This window comes from Ornithodoros turicata, chromosome 2, assembly GCF_037126465.1.
Source record: "Ornithodoros turicata isolate Travis chromosome 2, ASM3712646v1, whole genome shotgun sequence".
Taxonomy (NCBI): Eukaryota; Metazoa; Arthropoda; class Arachnida; order Ixodida; family Argasidae; genus Ornithodoros; species Ornithodoros turicata.
In genome coordinates this window covers 64780015-64804121 of record NC_088202.1, presented here as the reverse complement: position 1 = coordinate 64804121, position 24107 = coordinate 64780015, and the positions used below count along the sequence as shown (strand labels likewise).

The window sequence follows — 24107 nt, the reverse complement described above, 5'->3', positions numbered from 1 at the left end:
GATGATTCCTCATTCCCGAACGATACGATTTGCAAGTTTCACGTGTTTTAAAATGTTGGTTTGCAGATAAAAGTTGTATTTTCTCAAAATGCGGATTAAGTTTGAGTTTTCATGAGTGCTAATGCAGATGAGGTAATTGGGATGACCGTTCGTGATGCAAACTCGCCGTACATTACCAGGAAAAGGTCCAGAAATTCCACAAACTATACCAAACGTAACACATAGACGAGGATCCCGAGAAAAAAACTGGTTTGGGAGCAGATGATCAGTCGTATATCATGAACCCAGACATACAATGTACTCTCATTAACCTTACCACCGCAACGTCTTTCAGTTTTACTTGGTGGGACAGCGGTTAAATGCTGTTCTGATATTTTCTCCATGTTTGAACTGTCCCAACTGCATTTGACTTGTACATGGTTGTTGTCGCGTGTCTTTTTAGCCTTTTTACTGTGACTTTTTTTTTACTTTTGGTTATATTGCTGCAGTGAGTCTTCTTGGACCCTGCAATTGTGCTTCATTATACTTTCCTTTTGACAAGCAAGTACTACTGAGTCCAGACGAGTGCTGCTTTATAGCAGTTTTGGCAGGCTGAAAAATATGTAGTCACTTATAGTCAATCTGTTTCTCTTGTTTACCTAATAATAAATGAGAGCGTCACATGAGCGTCTTGTTCTTTTTGGATGCAGAACACATTCCGAACAGCCGTAGGAGGACAGCTTTTTTTCCTGTGGTACGTTAAAAACTGGCGGTACCAAAAATTGCGGCCAGCAGCAAGTACTGCAGAAATAGTCAGTTTTCCTTTTATTGCTCGGTTCGGAAAGTGTACTTCGCTTGAGATAAAAATCTAGCTACAAAAGCGACAAATGAAAAATAAAAGCCGGCGAGGAGGAAGGGGAGGGGAGACTCCTACTCAATACCGGGGACCAGTCGGGTTTGGGCCGGGCTCCAGTACCAAGACCCAATTTTGGTCCGATGTGTTCCCGGTGTTGCAAAGCCGGTACCGGTCTGATGTTGGGCCCCGGTGCTATCTTTGTCTCTGGGTCACAGGAGGGTTGTAGGGGATCCCATTCCACGCATGAGTATAGAACATCCAGGAGGATTAACATGCGTCCTGCTACTCCGTACACGCAGAGAGAACAAAAATTGTGAGGTCATCTCTTGACTGCCCTATACCCTGACCTGTCATCGGTAGGATGAGGAGAAGGGAAACGTCAGGGCACTTCGGAAAAAAATCCTCACGAGACTATGAGCCAGAATAATGAAAGTAATTGAAATACTGAGTAGAAAATACTTAAAAAAAGTATTTAAATTAGATTACAAGATACATTTCGTGAAAAGTAATTAGCAAGATACAAAATACTGAAAACGTATTTAAATTACTGTATTTCAAATACAATACTAAAGATACGTACATGTCTGCGATATACGTGTGCGGTTTTATACATAACTCTTCGATTCGGCTTAACAGCAACAACTTTGTGAGATGACGAATGGGGTTTTACAACAGGTTTTACAGTTGAATGACTCCCTGCAATAATTATGTAAATGACAATTTGTATCTTGGAGGAATCTGAAAAACTGGAACTAATGAGAACTTTTTTGAAAACTCGAAATTGCTGCACCCGTTTTCAAATACAATGAAGCGCATGTTTTTTTACACATGTATGATAAGTAGGTCTGTATTCACCGATTTCGAAAGACTTCTCTTGAAAGCGATGCAAATTGGTTTACATCATTATTGCAGCGATGCCATTCAATTGCTATCGGAACAGCACTTGAGTTTAAGTAGTGTGCTCTTTATGAGACGACTCATGTTTGTGTTGCTACTGATACAAATTCCACCAATGATACAGCTTTCGCGCACACATAGTCATGCTCCCTTCCAAAAAGTCACTGCTTCTTGACGGAAATGACACTGACCAGTAACAGCGGGAAGACAACGCGAAGACAAATCTGGACTACGTACAAGAAACTTTGTACAATAATGTCAAGTTTCCGAAAGCGAGAGAATCGAAGAACTGGTTAGACGGTAAGGAGCATCAAACTTAATAACAACAAGCTTCCGTGCATCCAGTGTGTGCTTCTTCAGGTTAAAGAAATGGTTGCCTGGGACGCATACATACTAATACCAAAGGACGAACTGGCGTGCGAAAAGTTTTCCTACGGGACAGTTCCCGTACAAAAATGCCTGTGTACCGAGATGTTCACCTAAGATATCCATGTGGATATCCGAGATTGTACTCACATGGGTGTCCGGTTACCGTGGGCTTTCAAGCAATGAGACAGCGGACAGATGAGCCAAGACATTCCTGTCTGAAGAGGTCACTGAGATATTGCCTACACTTGCGGATATCACTCGAGCAAGATATCAAGGTAAGTTCCTGCCGATATCATGGCATCGTACTCCTTGCCCTGGTTACGAACATCTGTCCTTCCCCTGGCAGCCGGACTACTGTGACTCCCGACGAACGGAGGTGTGTCTGACACGTCTTCGGTGCCTTGTCCCTTCACTCGATATCTACTTGGATCGTGCAGAGCTTGCCCATTCCCAACGTACACCCACTGCGGGCAGACTGAAAGATTGGACCACTTTCTCCTACACTGTCGCATTTTTGATCGCTTCCGTTAAGGCTGTCTAGTCGTACCTCTCTCCAAAATGGGTAATCCTTTTACACTAACTTCGCTATTATCATTTGGGGCAGTTCACACGGGAAGGTGGAGTCGGTCCGTGGCAGCTTGCATCACATCATTTGTCCACCGCTCTCACCGCTTCTAGGTAGCACAGTCCATATAACGTCCATGCACTATTTTCCTTTTTTCTTTTTTGTATTCCATCGCTCTCTTTTCCACACTGCACTGCCTCTCTGTTGACACAAATTCGTCATCCTTATCTATCATAGTGGTGGTGGTGGTTACTAACCATAGTTAGTAACTAATAGCTTAGTCTTGGCCAATCTCCTTTGGTGGATAACGGACAGCGTCTGAAGAAGAAGAATAAGAACACGTGGCACGTGCAAGAGTTCCCTGGCCCTGGCCAATCTCCCTTGCGGATCGCGGCCATCTTCTTGGGGAGAAGAAGAAGAAGAAGTTCCTTGGATAGCACTTGCAGGAAGAAGGTTCATAGCGCGTTTGCAACATGGCATCGTCAACGCAACTGACGCACCACAGTCCTTACTTCGTGGCGGAGCTCCCCTCTCCACCTTATCCTCCAAAGTCCCCGCCGTACCCGGCTTCCATTTACCCAACGTACTATGAGCTTGAACCGTCATCGTCGGTGCAGCCTCCTTCGATACAACGTTCATCATTTGGACACCAGTACCACCCACATTTTGAACTGCCGGACACCCCAGACATTGTGGGCTCCCCCGTTCTTCCAGCGCTTCAATCAAGTGGAAAATCCGAAGAGCAGGTAATTCACTCCAGTGAGCAACCGCTCCATACCACCGATGAGACTGAGCTCCAGGCCGAAGGTGCAAGCTCCGACGGCCACAAGGACGTGGCCTGTTGCCCTACGAATCCATGCATCGGTGCGATACTTGTGGTAACCCTTGTTCTGCTACTGCTTTTGGGAATGGCCAACTCCCTGTTTCGTGCTGCGGGAGAAGAGTATCGTGACGGTAGTCTAGGATTCGAGTCGCAACGACCCCCAGTTCATTCAAGGTCCGCTCAAGACACGACGAAAAGATCGACAACATGTACATCAGACATTTGCCTGTGGGAAGGGCAGTATCTCGACGATAATGTAAATTATTCTGCAGACCCCTGCGACGACTTTTATTCGCACGTATGTTCAGCAAATTGGTTCGCTGAAGGCGCAAGTCCGTACATGTCCCGGGCGTCCCAGGCAGTCATGAACGACCTCTGGGAGTACCTTAGAAGTCAACCCGATAACGCTTCGTCCAAATCATTCGTGCACCACGCCGCTGTCCTTGCCCGAGGTTGCATGCGAGGGCCACACAAAGACAAGGAATGGGCGGCTTTCCGCTCAATCTTCTCCGACCTAGGCATTCCTAGATGGCCGTATCATAGCGACGAGCCTGATGCAGAGGCTCACGACATCGCCAAGGTCGCTGACAAGTTCCTCGGTACATCGACGTTTGTGACCTTGCTGCTCCGCGAACGACCATCAGATCGAGAGCTGGAGCTGCACCTCGACTCACCTCCGATCTTCCTACGACGATACGAAGCCATGTTTCCCGATGGACACTCGAACACCTACGGAGACTTCGTCTACAAAGTGCTGGCCAAGTGGAGAACGCCATCCCATCTGACTCATGACCTCGCCCACGAAATAGTACAGCTGGAAGAAATGATGTCGCAAGCCGCAGCTTATTCGAGTCGAAGCGTTCCCATCGTGCATGTTACCAGGCCTGTCGTCAAATTCAAAGCGTTACGAAACTGGGACTGGTTCATTTACTTGTCCTATTTTATTCAAGAAGTGACACCGAGTCTCGCAGTGAGCAACGTAGTTCTTCTCGACCCAAAGTACATGGATAAACTTTCCATCATCTTAACCAAAGTTCATAGACGCACACTGATCAACTACATCGGCTATCGTGTGGTCATCTACATGTCTCCCCTACTGCCTGTGAACAAAGTTGGTTTTATGGTGCCACTAAGTCACCAGTACAACGTTGGACGTTCAGGTCGCCTGGAAGCGTGCATGTTTCTGCTGGAGCGCATCTGCCCTTTCGGTGTCCGAACTCTAGCCTGGTCGGCAGTTAACAGGAAGGCAGAACCATTCATCCAGGATGAAGGTGGCGTCGTTAGAAAGACTCTGCAAGACCTGGTCCGTTACGAGATGAAGCGATGTGCCCTTACTGCACCATGGCTAACACTGAACGAATCTCGCGTGGCTGCTTTGAAGATGGAACGCATGGATATTGAGTTGACGCCTCAAACGGAAGACACGTTCTTTTTGCCGACCGTTCCGGAAGCGGGCCAATTACTGATGTCATACTACAAGTTATTCCGTTTCATGCGCACTCAGTATTGGGCAGCCCGGCATCTAATGCATTTCCCGGAGCCGACGACACCGACTGAGTCTGCCTTTCTTCCAGGTTTTTCGTACGATCCACAGCGTAACCTGATAACACTCTCGCCAGCCACCTTCGCTTTCGCCGCTGCAATTACACGCAGATTCGAGGCGACGTCGGTTCCTTTCCTGATAACCCCATTAGTTCGTGGAATGTTCTCTGCCATAGACTTCCGCGGCAGTTCCGTGGACAGTAACGGAGTCAGTCGTAACTGGTGGTCCTCGGCCTCTAAAGGCAAGTTTTTGACTCGAGCCTGGTGCATTCAGAGCGCATTCGTTCAAGGTGCCAAGGTGTACGCTAAAGACAATTTCGACAACTCTCTGTTTCTGGAAGAGAACGTTGCCGACGGGGCCGTGCTCCGACCTCTGCATAGCATTTTCCTCAAGTTTACGCACAGAGAAGAGGAAGGGAATATTCCCGGACAAATGCCCGGCTTGACGCGGGACAAGCTCTTTTTCATAAATTATGCTTCGACATTCTGTGAGCCTGCGCACGATGCTGTCTACATTCGTAATCAGTTCCGATACAAGACATTAGCACCTGCTTCGTTGAGGGTGAACGGTCCATTGAAGCGATTCGATAAATTTTCGGAAGCGTTCGGTTGTGCTTCCGGTTCACCAATGAATCCCAAGCACTCCTGTACGTTCTGGTAAAAGCCTGCTTTCGTATTAAAGGAAGTCTGGAACTGTCGACTTATTTCTATATTAGAAGTTTGTTCCACTGGCAGAGCAAGTATCGCCCCGCTACGGGTGCGGGTCAAGCGTATTTGCTTCCTGAATGGAGCGCTACCTGCCCTCGGCGGAAGAAAGCATTCGTGCGTAGTACACGGCGCCGCAAAGTGTCTTGGATTGGTCACGCTGTGTCCATTGCCACGAACTTTTGCATCTTGGAGGAGGAAAATCTAGACCCAGCCAATGGAGGTTGTCATACAAGGTGTTTCGTCTAAAAATTGATACAAAATTGGCGACGTGCTCGCCGGAGGATTGTGGGACTTTGGGAACCTTGCGAATTATTTGACTTTGGGAACTTTTGCCGCACTTTAGGAAGGCTTTGGACGGTTTCTAATGCCGGGAAATTTAATTTCTTTCAATTGAACTTGCCAATCGAACCTTACTTTTTTACAGAAATATGAAGCCTTCCACGGATAACCACAGACCCAACAAAAACTATGCACAGTATTGCAACTGAAACAGTCTAGAAAAATTAGCAAAAATTCCGCTTTACACCGCCTACTTGATTGTTGCAAAGAGTATACGGAAGGTGCGAGGAGGGGAGGAACTGTTCCCGCCTCTTGTTTTATCTTTGTTTCCCCCGCTTTGACTTTGATGCTGGTGACGACCGTCTTACATAAATGAAGGCGGGACACTTCCTCCTCTGGACTCACATTTCGCGCGCGCTTGTTTGCGAAAATCAAGCAGGTGGGGCTAAAGCGGAATTCTTACTTATTTTTTTGACTATTTTTGTTGCGATACTGTGCATGTAGCTTTTGTTGCGTATGCGGTTATCCGTGGAGGACTTCATATTTCTGTAAACAAAAGTGAGGTTTGCTTAGAAATTTCCGAAGTTAAATTGAAAAAATAAATTTCCCGCAATTAAAAATTGTCCAAAGCCTTCCTCAATGGTGGCAATCGTTTCAAGAACGTAATTGCCGAAAGTCGCACAATCCTCCGACGAGTACATCGCCAGTTAGCATTTTTTATCACTTTAGGTGAAATACCCTGTATATGTTACGCGCCGTGCCATATGCGAAATTTCATACAGCAGAGCGGAACGGCGCACACACATATCCGGTCCCGGTTTCCCGATTTCCCGTTTCCCGGTTTCCCGAGGAGGATTTCTCCTTCGTTTTCCTCTCCCAAATGCATAGCAAAATGTACCATTTCGAGGGGGGTCTGGCTATGTCACTGCAAAGCCTGATCAAAGTAGATACCTTGACCTCCTGGGATGCTCTCGTGGTCAAGAGATGTCCCATAAGTTCTCAGCCTGAACAAGAAAGTGCACGCGTGCAGACACCAAACGCAGCACACTGGCACTCTTCAAACTCTTCAAGAGAGGTGCCTAAAAAAATCACGCCGATTCAATGCGTGGATTGGTTGTGGCAACCGCCGGCAGGTGTCGTTAAAATGGAGATGGAGAAACTGAAAGCACATGCGGTGATTGCATATTTGTCCCGGAAAGTCCTCACTCTGTCTGCAATCCATGAAGACATGGTGGCATCGTTGAGAGAGGTGCTCCATCTTACAGCACTGTGAAGAAGTGGGAAGCTCTATTTAACCAAGGGCGGGAAAGTGCGGAGCACGACCCATACGTGGTGGCAGGCCTTCCGAGGTGGCAACTCAAGCAAACATCGACATGTCCACGACAAGGTGATGGAAGATCGAACAGTTGACGTATAAGGACTATCGTACGTGTGACGGGGTATTAAAGACCACAGTTCAACTGGACATGCACAAGGTCTCCGCGAGATGGGTTCCAAGTTTCCTGACTCACGAGCAAAAACGCGTGCGCTTCACAACTTCCAGAGGCAATCTGCAGCTGATGCGGTAAGATCCTGTGAAGTTCTCGCACGTTACGCGACTATCGACGAAACCTGGGTCCACAACTTCCAACCTGTAGTCAAAGTGCAATCCAAATAATGGAAGCACCCCTCTTCCCCGACACCGAAGGAAGTTCGGTATGTTTGATCTGCAGGAAAGGTGATGGCCACGATTTTCTGGGACTCGGAGGGCGAGCTGCTTCTCGATTTTCAAAAAAAAAAAAAAAAGGAGAGACCATCAGCGGGACGTACTACGCGACCCTGATTCACCGCCTATGGGCCACTATAAAATGAAAGCGCCGCGGCATACTCAGGAAAGGTGTCCTTCTCCATCAGGACAATGCACCTCCGTACCGGGCTACTGTGGCCATGGCGGCCACCACCCACCATACTCGCCGGATCTTGCGCCCTTGGACTTCCATCTGTTCCCCCAAGTTGAAACAAGAATTTTCCAGAATAAGCTTTTCCAGTAATGATGACGTCATCAATGCCGCGACTCGCTTTTTGGAGGGCCAAACTCGGAATTCCCCCACACGTACCAGGGGGAATTCCGAGGGATTCCGAGGAATTCGGGGGAATTCCGAAACACCGGTAGGCTAAGTGTGTAGATGTCAGAGGGGACTACGCTGAGAAATAAAATTACCTCGTTTACATCAGCTGAGTTTCTGTGTCAGACCGATAACTTATGGAACAACCTATAACAGTCATAATAAAAAATAGTCGTCTCCCTCCTGATGCGACGAGGAGAATGCGATAGGTCTGGAAAACATTTACCCTGTGAAATACGAAAAGAAAAATCGCTAAAATAGTTAAAATATTCGCTACGAACCACGACTGAGAACGGCGGCTGCTACGACCCAGGTACGAGGTGAACTGGCCGTGATGTCAAACACAGGTGATGTTGCCGATTGGCTGATGGTCTTTTGTGAGAAAATAAGAAAATTTGCTAGTGTGTTTCCAAACTTCGTTATGGAATATGTTTTGATCTAACCTGGATCGTATGTAACCGTTGACACTGAAACCTACCGGAAGTGTAACGTAGCCAGTGGCTTAACCAGTATCACATCTCGGGGGTGTGTCAGTCTCCGCAGATGGGGTATGACATCACAACATGCGGGACAACCACTTTTATACTCGTCGGCGAAATATTGTCTCACACGGCGAAATCTCACAAAATTTTAGGGGGTGTCTCCCTGATTTGGGGGTGCAGGGGGTTCTGGATAAATCACTGAATGTAGCCGTTGACTGTCGGCACGGTTAGCGGAGCACGTTTTCCTCTCTTCGTTTTCCCTTCTTCGTCAGAAAGTATTTCTGTCGGAGGCCTAGTGCGAACTGCGGCGTACCGGACGATTCCCAGACACTTTGTGCGTCGCATAATCTCTTCCTCCGTCGCAGACAATTTGCGTTTCGCCATAGTTCTACTGATTTCTACGACAAATACGCGACAGCGGGGTTTGTTGTCCAAACCGAAAGCATGCACCCACGTGGTCCCGTGGAGTGGTGTGCCCGCTGTCATCCAGAATTGGCTGATAGGACTGGACGTTAGTGACATAAGATGGGGTTGAAAGAATGTATCTGGCGGTCGCGCCCCGCGATTTTTGCGCGGTAACTGCGACCCCAGTGTACGCTGAATACGGTTAGAAGTAGGTGTGTGCATGGGCCGTATAAGAACCGTTTCCGGCAGAGTACTCGACATTCGCGAGAATCATTTCATGGTCCCTTTAATAGCGTCGAAGGAGAGATAAGATGGGAGCTAGCTGGTTGTACATAATAATATAATGTTTATTTCATCAAGTGGTTCGTGGAGGCAAAATTTAGACCCCGAGAGAAGGAAAGGACGTACCACGAAGAGACGCTGTTAACAGTCCTGTGTACGTCTCTTCCTTATCCCGCAGTTCCCTTCGAGGAATTAGTACCTTCTTACAAACATATCACAAACATTTTACAAACAAATCTGCAGACCGTGACGGAAAGTGTTGCGACATTTAGCAGCAATGCCTGACGTTTCGTCAGCGACATCAAAAGTCACTAGCAGCTGCCACTGGAAATCGAAACACCTTCCGAGGTTGTATGCGTTTTTTTTTTTTTTTCACTTTCCCGAGCAGGGTACGATGGCACCTTGAACAGTCATCATGCTTTCTCACGACGCGTGCCGAGAGCTACAGTTAGGTGCACAACATTTATGACGTGTATATTCGGAAGTTAGCTGACACACCAAACACGGACGGAGAACAGGGCCCGCTTGCACGAAACAAACTTAGTGTAATACTTAACGAGTTCCCCACTTATTGTAGTGCCGGAGCCGTAAGTGGCTTGCACGAAACTTTTACAACACTAAAGTGATGGCGCTCGCTCCGCGCAATTTAGGACGCTGGCCAAGGGTCCTAGGAGCACCCTAAACTGCCGCACTAAAGCTTAGGACTAACATGTCAGCCGCTATGAACCGTGTAGCGAGGATTCGTCGTCGGCACCAACTGTATCTCGCAATACAGTACGCATTTTCCTTGCAATACCAACAACGTCTCATTTTTTTATGCTGTGGTTGCCGTACGTTTTGTGCTTTTCGTTAGCGACATCTCTCAAAATGATCGCCGCGCGAAGTGCCTCTCACCGGCACTGCCGGTGGAGATGATCTCTCCATCATCAAGCAATTCGACACATACTTTGGGCCACAGGCTTTATTTTATTTAACGAAAGTACGCAACAAGTGACCTAATGTGTTCTTGCAGCTACAGTGATATTACAATACCTTATTTTGGATCTACAAACTGTTTACGTGCGACGGCAGAAGCAGACGACTTCCCACAATCCAAACATGCAGTGACGCACGACTTCCTGGGATGAACTCCGGAAGTTCTCTTCCTACCAATGAGAGCTTCCGAAAATTGCTACTGCTCGTAGCCACGATCCACCTTAGAACACTTAACTTAGGGCGTTCGTCGAAGCGTTCGTGCAAGCCACTTAACTGCAACCCTAAACTTAGTGCACTAACGCGTTAGTGCAACACTTGCCAAGTGTTACACTTAGGAACGTTTCGTGCAAGCGGGCCCAGGGCCCGTTTGCACAAAAGTTGTACAAACCTCAGGCTCAATCTCAATAGGCTTGTCTGTTCACTGAGAATGCTCTCGCTGCCCGTGCGAAAAGCGGTGCCAAAGCTACTGAGAATCAGTCCTCGTCCTCAACTTTTATACCAAACGGGTCCAGAACTTCGGCCAAGCCAATGCGTTCTCTTTCTTCGCGACTTCGCGTTCTGTGTCTGCCTTTCTTTGCAAGCGCCTCTGGTGAGAGGAGTGGAAATGAGGAATACTATCCATGCACACGGGACGAGTGTGTTCTCCTAGGAGATCTTTTTCTCGGTGGTGGGAATACTCGGGCTTTTTGTAACCTTGAGTTAAGCTTCGGAATTGGCTAAGATCTCTGCACGCGCCACGCTCTTAATATCCCTACAAGATTTCATTCTCCCAGGTGAACTCGTCCGGTATATATTTGTGTATGCCTCCGGGTCTTCGTTCTGTGGTCGAATGTGCAAGCTAAGAGGATTCCGATGTATTCCTGTATTCATAACGTGGATGTAGGGTGTGGTTTGTGTCTCCAGGAATCCTGCCCTGCTGGAAATAATAGACATGATCTCATTGATTTCTCCCTGCAATTTTAATGAGATTCTATGAGAAATCGGACTGCGAATTCGTTCAACCTGTAAAAGCTGACTCTTTCTCATTGACTGAATTGGAAGTTAAGCAGGGAAGCTGCCTTGGCGAAACCGGGCTCCGCCATGTTGTGTGGCGAAGGCCCATCAAATGAGTAAGGAACCAATTCAACGAATTGGTTTATTGGCCGTCAATGAGAATCGCTGATTTCCAATTGATTTAATGCGACCCGACATGTGTATTACAGACTGCACCAATAAAGAAATGAGGAATTGGTTTAATATGTATCAATGAGAAACTCCTTCCCAATTCATTTAATGCATTTAATGGCATTAAAAATCTTGCATGGCCACCAATTGCTGAAGGAACGAGCGTAATGGCGACCAACGGGACATATGATTCTCAAATTAAGTAATGATGTGATTAGGAAGAACGACGTCCGCGTAGAAAATGAACTAATTCGACGACCTCGTCCAATTCGAACAAATGTTCCAGAACACGCATTGTATCGAAAAATATTGCAAGTGAAATTTGAATGAAAATCTGAAATTAAGTTTTATTCCGAACCAATCAACTGAGAAGGCGAGCAGGCCGTTGGCCGCGATGCCGTCAACAGGCGCGTTGTAATACATTTCCGTGCCGCAGTGTCTCGTCCGAGTTGAAAATAGTTCGCGTTATTTCAAATGTTTGTGAACATATATCCTCAAAAGTACATGTGCCGTGGTAACTTCGTATTGCACCTCCTACTGTAAGTTATTGTTTCTGCGTTCAGTACAAGATTCCAGTGCATGTATGTGGAAGCGTTTCCGGGAGTCTTACGAAATGTTGAAATGGTAGGATGTGCGCCGTCGCTCGCAAGCACTTGGCGTCATTCAGGCTTCATTATGAGGATTCTATCCGTTTCTAAGGTATGTAGCCGATTTGACAAGCATTCCCGTTTTTTCAACGCCGTTTTTCATGTTTTAACCCCTCTTCGTAGGAATTACGACCGTTGATGGAAGGATCGTGCAGTCAGTGTGTTGCCACCCGCGCTGTGTGCAACGGTATGTAATATATCTTGTCCACTGACATGCTCCTGTTCCAGTATCGTTTGCATGATCTTTTGAAATGGTATTTCTTGAAGGTTATGCTCGTACGACGCAGCTGGCATAGGGGTGTCGGCATTTGTCAGCAGATGGTCAAAACGGAATCTCAACGAAGCTGCTGAATGGCCTTAAATTTCACGCCAGAAAGGCAATCTGGTCGGGGCACACATACGATCACATACGAGTCACATACGAAACACAGAAGAGCATGATCGCCGTGGAGCTCAGTGCTTCAAGATTTTTTTTCGTCGGCGCTGTTCGGACACTGGGGATACATCCTTATGAATTTACTCATTGTGGATTGATATTGTGTGTGTTGATGATGGACAGAATGCCTTCACAATGTGTAAGTGCAGAATAAGGTTTTACTATGTCTTGCTAGCGATTTTCAACTGCTTGGTGTTCGCTCTCATAGAAAACATCAGAAATAACTTTCACCCTTATATCTGCCACTTGTAATATTTTCGCATCTACTGTACGGTTATATACGCAAGAATAAATGTTCACGCAGAAACGGCATCCAGTATAATTCTTTTTTACAGAAAAAAACATGCTTTCTGCTCATTTGATGTAGCAGAACCAAACGTTACCGCACATAAAAAAAATGCATCAACAATGATAATTTCAAGGTGACTTTAATGGGAAAATTCTTGCTGCAGCACATTGGGGCAATGGGACTGGCTTCCAACGGGTGTGAGTGAGCGTGGTTCCACTTCGTTCCCATTGACATTTACAGTGATTTCGCACTGAAACCCACCAAATTCCCGTTGTTTTGTCCAAAATCGTCGATTGGGAATGAGAAATTTTGGTCACTTTCAAAGAGAATTGTGAACGCGATATCCACTTAAACCGAATGAGATTTCTGGGCTATTTTGAATTGGACTATTTCCAGTACAGCCGTTTCAAGGAACACACACAGCTCTGCGAAAGGCCTTGCACTCAATGCGGGTCTTAGTTACCAGCGTTTTCGAAATTGACTTATCTGAATTCCCTTGCCTTAGACGCTTATGAGTCATTAGTGTGTCAACCTTCGCGCTACTGTACAAAGGGCCCTCACAGGGTTGAACGAACAAGAGAACAATTGGAAAGAACACGAACACTGACATCAGCGGTATATGTTATTGCAATGTTGTTTTCATTTAGGTAACCTGTTAACAAATCAGAGGGAGTTTCAGTTGCCTCTGTGACAAGACTCTTTTTGGCTCACAGGCACTCTTTTAATGCACCGTTCGTGGTACTTAATCCCGCAGAGATAGCCTCAACTTGATCAGCTGGTTGCAACGAAGGAACTATGTCTGTGAGGTTGTCCGTGCTTGTCGATGATCTGGACTCCGATAAGTCTTCTGCGTCATTTGAGTATTCGATGTCTTTCGCGCTTCCGCGAGATAAACGCGTCGATAGCATTCGTTCACAGGAAGATACGAAATGATTCACTTGCTGCGCTTGGAATACGGAGGGTACCATCATTTGTAAGTCAGTTTGAAGATTCAACGGCTTCGTTGATGTGCTATCCACTTCACAGAAAGGACTCTGATTACTCATTCCACGAACGACGTTACCCAAAAGTAGCGCGCTTTCCGGTGGATCCTTGTTGCTATGTTGCAGCTCTGGTGTATAACCAGCAGGTGTAGCGAAGATACCGCCTAAAAGTTCTCTAACCCGATTCGTGGTATATACCGTCGGTAGTAGCAAGAGGAAGTTATCTGTAACCCTACCGGTGTTCAATGTAGTACACCAATCTTCGTTCCATTCTAAACCCTGCCGTGCCGAGGTACGATTAGCGTCCGCACTGTATCTTGTTTCTCGTAAATCATCACATTCCATCCTAAAGGGTAAACTTCCCGCGTTTCTACAGCCTACTTCTTCATTCGCCTTCAAGGGGGCAGGCCATCTCCTCAAGCTGCCGATACCGGAGAAATCGCTGGATCCCGAATTTTTAGCAGCTCCATTTTGAAACGACGAATTTGGTCCTTTTGTATAGCCCTCTTCGACAGTGCCCTGAAAGCTCAACTCAGGTGAGGAGGTCCGAACTGCAGCAGAACATGACGGAATTCCTCGAGATGGTTCTTGCGTTTCTTGACTGAATTGAGCGTTATCACAGATGTCGCCTTCTTCCCCATCCCGTGTGTGCTTGCTTGACATGACGACGGATGCCACGAGGATGGACGAAATAAAGACGAGGGTGTACACGTTGAACCCTTTCCACCAACCTACTATGACGACGGCTGCTCCCATGACGCTCACTACCGCCACGACCGCCAAAACGAAGAACGGCCTTCGTGACAGCTTCTGGCTGCTTATAAGTGAGCTGAGAAGATTCTTGCGTTGATGGTCCATCTAAAGATGCTGTTGTACGGAGCTATGGAGATATTGGCGGGCTTAACTTGACCACTCCAGGAACAATGTCGAAAAATCAGAATGGGTGTGGCACACTCCACGTGCAACCTTCGGTCAAGCCTGATGATGATTGTGCTGTGGTTTGAATACGAGGTGACGATAGTCAGGAAAGCTTCTGAGGGCCAAGTAAGAACCAGAGTAATAACCACCCGCGGCGTTACGTAATCACCGTCAGTCATCACGCAACGGCCGCCTGACCTCATTAGCCGACGCCATTCCTTCCCTCTCATCGCTTCCCCCCCCCCCCCCGATATTATTTTCCTCATCAACGAATATACACACACTTAAGTACACTTGAAAATATTTTATTGAGCAAATTGCATTTAATTAACTTTAACCGTCTATCACAGTCTCTCGAGATGAGCGACAACATTTGTTAGCTAGCTCGACCAAGTCAAAACGAGCAATAATTGTTCTACTTGAGTTCCAGCACAACTCACATACATAGATATCAAGGACTATCACAATCGTTCTGTTAAAGCTAGCTATGATACCAATAGGACACCTACATCAAATCATAACACTCATAAGTCAATTATTCGATTTGTCACTAAAAATTTTACAGTATGCTCCTATCAATCGAAATCCGAGGGGCTCAGAACATAGAGGAACAGGACTGTTCTGTTCTGCGCAAGTTAATGCAAGATGCGGCGGAAGGACCCGGTGACCCATCTCTTCCAGTTCCCATCTCACTTTTGTTTCAGATAACTTCGCGTTGTAACCACTGATCTCGATTGTAAAAGGCTGGATCGCGGATAGGGAGCGCGAGCGTGCGGCAAGCGGCCGCCATCTTACTGTACCCACAACAATCGCCGCAGCGATCATGGCAACTTCTTGCAATTACGGTCGTACCAACCGTACCGGCAAGGATACAGGGCCGAAATTTCTACAGGTGAGTCATTCTTTATCAAGGAATAAATAGGCGTCCATTTTGTACATTTATTTGACAATTATGAAGTTTTTTTTTCCCCAAAACCAGCACTGGGTGCAAGTTGTTTGATCGCTCTTCCGAGGTTCAATCAAACACAATTGCATTTTACCTGGCGGCAAATACAGTTTGAATGCATAATATGCTGGAGAGAACATATTACACTACGCTGAGTGTGGTGTAATCAATATGTGCGAGCACTAGAGCGCTTTTCTGCATGCATTGCTAGCACGGTACACGATGTTCTCTACGGAAGCAAGTGCACAGTCATTTCTTTGAATCACTTTCGCGCACAAGTTCAGTATTACGACGTAATGAGACCAAGAGAGTCAATCTTTTTCATGTATTGGTATTGTTTTGTGCCTTGGTTTGATTTGTGACAAAGAATCCTACGTAACGGTGGTGTGGTGTGACTTATGGATACCGCCTTTGTGTCTGAGCTATGTTGTAAGCTTGTTGCGATAATAATAATTTGTAGCTTCTCGTGTTATTTGTAGCAGTGTTTAAGACGAAAGTGGTCTCTCAATACAGGTTTCCTCACGGGGGCTACCCAGAGGATCGTCTGTGCAGTGTGATGCGATCGAGCTTGCAGATAGGTATCATGTGTTCCTCATCCACGGGTTCCTACTTTACGGGGAGGAATCACCTCAGTGCACGCACTGTGGTGAGCCTCTCTCAATGTTGCACATTCTCTTTACATGTTCACATCATGGATCACATCACTTCAGAGAGTTGTATATGCACCTTAGGCCCCTTCACCCAGCATTGTCTTGGTGATGAAGCTATAATTATTTTTAAAACAGCGTTTAAAAGTTGCAATTTTTAAAAGATATCGGGATTGTGAACCCCGTTTTAAACTGATATTTTAAACATTTATGCAATGCTTTTACTAAACAACATATTTATTTTTAACTAGTTGCATCCTAACCAATGTTCTCTCCTTCACAGCTGCCTCGACATACTCAAGAAATGGGTGCAAAACCTGAGCAGTGCCCACAAACTTCGATCACCGCAGCACCTCCAAAAAGTAAAAGCATATGTGTCACATGAGATTTTTAAAGGTATTCATAGTATATAATACCTTGTATTAACTGTTGTTGATCTAGCAAACCTCTACAGTATACACCCTCAGGAATTAAAACTTGTTGGGAAACTGTGATCATTGTTTCAGTTAATAGGCATGCACATGTATGCTATAAGAAGAAAATTATTTTTTGAGAATGCACTACTGTTGATCACATTCATGCAGCTGTAGGTTTACCATCAGCCTCTTGGAACTCCCTGTAGTTGCCTTAGCTACGGGAGGAGTGTCCTCCAGCATGTCAACTACTTGCAAAAATATTGGCGTATTTAAGATTATGACACAATTTGAAGGATTTCAATTCAGGAAATTTGCAGTGGCAGATCCTGCCACAGTGAAATCTACTGAATATTTTATGGTGTCGAAGTGGCGGCTCCTTCAGGATAGGAATATCGTAGATGGGAGCGTGTCCGTCCTGTGTAGTTTTTCCCCCCTTCGTTGCTCCTCAGACTTAAGGAGATGTTTCCGTTCAATCTGAATACCAGCTCGCTTCTCTACTCTACTTATGTTCTTGAAATTAATAAAGTGTTGTTTGCCTCAAGGCAATTTGTAATACACTGAACACATAGGCAGCAAAACAAAAATTTACAATTCAGCATGTATGAAAATTGGGTGCAACAAATTTACATAGTGTACCTGTACATTGTCATTCCTGAGATATATATTGTCATTGCAGGGAGGTCACAAAACAATAAACGTGTTGTTTTGTCACCTCCCTGCACATTCATTGTATCTTGAAATGCATATATGCAAGAATAAATGTTGAACTTGAAAAATGTATATTATCTTTATTCATAGAGCATAACATCACTTATCTTCTTTACAAGAGCATATCGTGTTACATCTTTGTCACGCAGAATGCACAACCAAGAAAGCCATCTTCCACTAAACATCACCTTTGGCATGATTCAGTTGGTACCATTTCATAGACAGGGTACACCAGGGTTCCAGTTTCAAGCTCCAAATCGTCATGTTGCAGTTTGGAAACCGTATATTCGTAGTTCAAGAGAGCCCTCGCACATTAAAATGTACGATGGGAGTCACTGTTAATGCAAAGTGACTCCTATGAGAGAGACTGACGCTGAAGAAAAGTGTGCAAACTGGGGAAAGTGTCATAGAGAAGATCTTCAGAAATCATGCCTGGTTTCACGGCAGTGCTACCACATTCCCTTTTAGATGACGATGATAATGATTGGAGTTTCAGATGTGCAGCTGCATTTTTTTTTTTTTTTGCAACGTGCTCCACATAACAAGCATGACAAAGTAGGCAGTGGATGGCAGGCCCCCGTCCCTACGCAGCTTTGTTCACGCTGCAGTTCTATTCAGCAAAAGCATGTGAGTACGCGAGAAGGACATTCAATTTCACCTGCAAATAATCAGAGCAAATGAAGGAAGAAACAAAAAAAAAAAAAAAGAAGTGCTGTACTTGAAAAGGAGATAAGTCTTATGTCTCAAGGAGGTGTTACCACTTACTAAGTAACTTGATTAAGTTTACGTACATCAATACCTAGATTAACTGGCCCAAGCGTGATAATTGCGTGGAGTAATTGTTTGGGATGCTTCGGTGTGTCCATATTTGCGAGCCATTACGTCGAAGACACCACTGTCGTTCACTAAAAGACCCTTTCTCGCTTGATAGAAATCACAACGCATACGCCTGTCAAAAACAACGGCTGTGATTCTACGGGGCTATTTCTTTCTACCATGCGGGTATATCCTTTCTGGGACCGTTCTTTGTGGAACAATTTTTGTCCAGAACGCAGCACGGGAGATTATTACATGGTCGTTGTTAATCTCACATCGTTTCTTATTGAAATATTGGCTGGGAAACCTGCTGTAGTACAATCCCCAGCGCTGCACTGCATTGACGGTCTAGTTTCGGAATGCAAAACATAACGTAATTAAGAATCGAACGGCAGGACACCAGTAAAACACTGTTAGGATACATCAGTATACTGTCACCTTACAAAATTATGTGACGACAAACAACGATCAACGCCTGCAGCGCAATAAATACTCACAATCTCTGTTGCCTCCCATTGTTTTCTATGGGCGCACACAGCGCTTTAGGGCCTCCCAACATGGCGGCCCGAATGCGTGCCTCTCCCCCATGGGCCCCTCTCCCATGCGCGATCCAGCCTTTATACATAGAGATCAGTGGTTGTAACCATGCTGCCGTTATCAGCAGAAGCGTGGAAAAGAAAAAGCGAAAGGGCATTTCCATGGCTTCTTCGCGGGGAACAGACAATTGCTCACCGGACAGTTGCTCACCACAGAACCGCTGAAGGCGGACAATTGCTCACCGCCTCTATCGGCTGACTGATTTCATATTGCGCTTTGCCTGACAGTTGCGCAAGACATTGCATCGTTAACACATGATAAAATTGTGTGGAACATTGCAACAGTACTTGCGTGATCTTTAGAATATGTCACAAACATTTTAACAGTGCCATAAGCGGCACAGATCGCAGAAATAAATTAACTGCGCGGTTCGTCCTCAGAAAATCCATTCCAAGTTCATGTCTTTAGGAGGCCTTCTGGAAAGCGTACCTGTCATGGTATTTAGTTCGAAACTTTACCATGATACAAAAACGACAAAGGCGTGACTACTCTTCTAGGAGGACTGGGATTCTTTTGTGCAGATACGGGGCAGTTTCTTTCGCTTACAAGCACGTGCTTAGAAGGTTACTGCCCTATGCATGTTCTTACAAAGTTGTTGGTTCGGTACCAGAGAGAGAAAACAAAAGATAAAGAAAAAAATAGCCATAGCAGGACCTATAAAAGCAGGAGGCGACTGTCAGCATCTTACAGACTCCGGTAGAGTTCATGATGGAAGTCGTCACCTCTAGCAGGGGGAAACCAAAGCTTCTTTTGGACAGTTACGAGTATGTCAAAAAGATAGCTAAGAAAGATTGGATCCGCTGGCAATGCAAGTTCCAAAGGGGCAAAGGCTGCAAGGGTGCAGTGACCACAGACGATTCTGTAAGTATACCTTTCCTCTCTTGCTTATAGTTATTTTATTATGTAACTGTAGCGTAGATTCCCGTGAGGTTGGCATTTTTGTTCACCAGATTTTTTCCTTTAAGGTTGCCAGATTCTGGTCAATACGGGAACACAACCATGAGAGAGACGAGGGCGCTACACATGTGACAAGAGTGCGGTGCGAGGTTAAAGAAAATGCCAAAACTTCATCTGAGCCACCTGGTAGACTACTAGCTGGGGCGCTGAGGTCTGTTTTGTCAGGCCTGCGGCCGACGCGGCAAACAGCATACTCCCAGACAACTTCGAGCAGGCGGAATAAGAGCTTGTTTATTCCCGTTCAGTCACTTTTAAGCCAACCTACCGGAAGCGATCCACGCCCCCTCTTCCGTACATGCTTATCTGCTGACATGTGCATGAACTCCTGATAAGCGTATCACACGCATATCGTACATCTCCCTTTCTTCGGGAACAGCGTCAGCACACTAATATAACAAAGTATAATTAGTACAAGAATAGCTCTGATCCCTGGTTCAGAAACTACAATAACATTCGCAATGAAGAATACGATACAAACGTTAACATCTTTACAAATTAAGTCTTTGAGGTGGTTTGATGCAGCGCCCACTCCGAGTATGTTGGTGCGAGTCCCTGCACTTTTCCTCAGAAGCACTTTCCCCTTGCCTAACGGTAGAATCGCCAGTGGCCACAGACGAGTCGTCTGTGTCATGTGTAGACGTTGGTTCTATCCCGGGTGTAGTCTCCTGTAATGGCAGTGCTCCGTGAAAACTTTCACACTGCACGTCCCGTGATGCTGGAAGTCTCCCTTCATCTTGGTCGCATGAGGAGTGGTAGCGCACCAGGTGACTCCTCGTTCGGCGCACGTCCTTTCCGTTTGTCTTCACCCAGAACGACCGTGGTGTGCCGGCCCTTCGTCCCACGATTCCCCGACGTTTGAGGTCGATGACCCAGACCTTATCTCCCTTGTTGAGTTCCGGTAAACGTCGAACCCCATGGCGAGAGTTATAGGCGGCTGCCTGACTGTTTTTCAGCATCAGCTCCTTCCGTTGTAACTCGTTGTAGTCTGGGATCTTAGGCAGAAGGTTGCTGTCAGGAGTCGGTATGGTTGTCCGAAGTCTCCGACCCATTAGTAGTTCAGAGGGACAGTACCCATTTTGCAGAGGAGATGACCGGTAGGCGAGTAGTGACTCGTAGGGGTCGCCAGTCTTTTTCATTGAATTCTTGATGATTTTTACAGCGGCTTCCGCGAGGCCGTTACTTTGGGGGTACCGAGGGCTTGATGTGACGTGGCGAAACTGGTACATCTCGGCGAACTTCTTAAACTGTGATGCTTGCTCTCCGGAGAACTGAGGTCCGTTGTCCGAAATGACCTCCTCTGGGATTCCATGACGCGCAAAGATAGATTTGCAATGCTCTGTCACCGTCGCCGATGAAAGGTTGTGGAGCGGGACGATCTCCGGGAATCGAGAGTAATAATCTACTACGATGAGCCACCATCGTCTGTTAATGAAAAAAAGGTCCATAGCCACCTTTTGCCAAGGTCTCCGGGGGAACGGTGTTTGGAGTAATGGCTCCTTTCGGTTCACCGCATGTTCAGTGCAGGGAATACAGCTGCGAACGAAGTTCTCGATGTCCTGCGCTATACTTGGCCACCAAACGCTGTCTTTAGCCCTTGCTTTGCATTTCACCATTCCCTGGTGGCCGCTGTGTATCTGCTGCAGCCCATACTTCCGATGCGAGGCTGGTACGACAATCCGGTCCTTGAACATGAGGAGGTTATCTGCAAGGGCGATGCTGTTTCTGCACTCCCAGTAAACTTTCATTTCTGGGCTAAGATCGCGGCGAGAGGGCCATCCGATCGTGCTGAACTTGATAAGTGCTTGGCAAATTTTGTCGTCCTTCTGCGCTGTACTGATAGCTTTGATGCTCATCGAAGTGACAGGCAGTGAGCTTTCCACCATCCGGACGTATGCTCCGACTTCTCGGTCGAGTATCGATGGGCCCGTTGACTGCACTGGGTTCCTCGAGAGCGCATCGGCAGCAATGAGTTGTTTTCCTGGGACGTACGTAACTGTGTAGGAATATCTCATGAGTCTCATTCTTATCCTTTGAAGACGAGGCGTGAGGTCGTCCAAAAACTTTGTGCTAAGTAGCGTCACGAGCGGCTTATGATCAGTCTCTAAACGGAACGACCTGCCGATCAGGAATTCTTGAAATCTATCGCATGCCCAGGCGAGTGCCAACCCCTCTCTCTCAATCTGAGCGTAGCGACGTTCAGTGTCACTAAGGGTCCTGGAGGCGTAGGCGATGACGCATAACGACCCATCATCTTGTTCTTGCAGGAGGACTGCACCTAAGCCGTAGGAGGATGCGTCGGCAGAAACTATAGTTTCGCGGTTTACGTCGTAAATCCCTAGGACGGGTGAGGAAGACAGTATTTCCTTCCAACGCAGGAAAGCTTCTCGTTGCGGCTCCTCCCACACGAATTCACTTTTACTGCTCAGCATGGAAGTCAAGGGTGCTAAGAGGTCTGAAAGGCGGGGCACAAAACGTCCGAGATACGTCGCTAGCCCGAGAAGACGTCTGAGCTCCGTTCTTGAGGTCGGGGCAGGAATGTTCGTGATGGCATCCAGGGTTCGTTTGTTGGGGCGGATGCCATCTGCCGCAATAGTGTTACCGAGAAAGTCAACAGTTTCCACTCCAAAGACGCATTTCTGGGAGTTTAGCGTGATTCCGGCTTTTGTTAGACTGTCCAAAACAGCGCGAAGTCTTGCGTCGTGAAGTTCCCTAGTTGAGCCGAACACCAGTACATCGTCCATATGGCAAATAACTCCTGGCAGACCCTCCAGCACTTCAGTCATGCGTCTTTGAAAATGTTCCGGTGCTGATGAGATTCCGAATGGTAGTCGGTTAAAACAAAAACGACCAAATGGAGTGATAAAGGTGGTGAGGAGGCGACTGTCACTGCTCAATGGAACCTGCCAAAAACCTGCGTTGGCATCGATCTTCGAGAAGACTTTTGCTCCTGACAGCCGTCCCAGCGTGTGTTCCACTGAAGGGATCGGGTACCACTCCCTTAGAACAAACCGGTTAAGTTCCGTAAGGTCGACGCATATGCGCACCTTGCCGTTCCTCTTCGGCACCACCACCATAGGCGCGCACCACTCAGTTGCCTCTTCAACCCGTGAGATGACTCCTGAGCGCTCCATCTCACGTAGCTCTTCCCGGGTGCTTTCGTACAATGGTAGTGGAACCTTCCTCGGTGAAGTTACGGCGAAGGGTATCGTTCCGGACTTGACGCGAAGGCAGTAGTCTCCCTCAATAACTCCCAGGCCTCGGAAGAGTTGCGGGTAGTCTTTTCTTGGGTTTACGGACATATTTTTGACGTTGTCAATTTGAGCCAGTAGACGAAGGTCCTCTATTGCCGGCTTCCCCAGCAAGTTCTTCTTCAGTCCCCGAACGATGAAGATGTTTTGATCGGAATGGTTGCCCTTACAGGCAAGTTGTAGTGTTACCATTCCAACGACGTTTAGCGGTGTCCCGTCGGGACCGCAGAGTACTCGAAGTGGTTGACGTAGCGTCAGTTCCGAGAAGTGTCGGTTGAAGAGAGCTTCTGATAGAACGGATTCGTCGGCTCCTGTGTCAATGCGGAAAGGTAACAAAACTCCATTCACCACGACGTCGAGGTCCCACGTCGATGCGGGAGTAGATGATGACGCAAGTCCCAGGAAACCTTGCATTGCTCTTGGCTGATCCTTTGAACGGCAAACCGCAGCGAAGTGTCCTCGTTTGTGGTATTTATTGCAAGAGGCGTTTTTAGCCGGGCAGGAGCTTCTAGAATGACGAGAACGTCCACACCAGCCACAAGTTGGTTGCTTCTTAGCGGTTCTTTTGTTATCCCCAGATGCGTAGTGTTGACCTGGTCGCACTTGTTCTTGTTGAGAACGTGACCTTCTACTGGCAGCGGGATTATCTGGTTTGGTAGTGATGCGACCTACCGTTTCAGTAACAGGGTGGATTTCGGCTTGCTGCTGTTTCACGGCTTCTTGTTGACGCGCTATGGTGAGGGCGCTTTCCCATGTTAGTTTAGAATCCAGCTGCAATCTTTCTGAAAGGTGCTTGTCACGTAATCCAACAACGAAGCGATCTCGCAGGAGGTCATCTTTGAGTACCGCGTACTCGCACGTCTCTGCAAGCTTATAGAGAGCTGTAGCAAAATCATCAACTGACTCCGAATCACCTTGTGTCCTGCTGTTGAATACAGCACGTTCGTAAATTATGTTTCGGCGAGGAAGGAAATAGGCTTCGAACTTTTGCAAGACGTAGTTGAAATCCCGTGTTTGCTCGTCGCTAAGGCTAAATGTCTGGAAAACATCCTCTGCTTGCGGACCCAT

At 46.7% G+C, this 24107-nt stretch overlaps 2 protein-coding genes across 2 annotated transcripts; one reads left to right on the top strand and one right to left on the bottom strand.

Moving 5' to 3' along the window:
* The first annotated feature begins 3139 nt into the window (after positions 1-3139).
* On the top strand, positions 3140-5692 carry LOC135384723 (neprilysin-2-like). Its single transcript, XM_064613911.1, has one exon. The coding sequence runs from the start codon at positions 3140-3142 to the stop codon at positions 5690-5692; it is 2553 nt and encodes an 850-aa protein (XP_064469981.1).
* A 14587-nt stretch (positions 5693-20279) lies between these two features.
* LOC135384722 (uncharacterized protein K02A2.6-like) lies at positions 20280-24107 on the bottom strand. The gene has a single exon (XM_064613910.1). It carries the CDS (start codon positions 24105-24107, stop codon positions 20280-20282), a length of 3828 nt encoding a protein of 1275 aa, XP_064469980.1.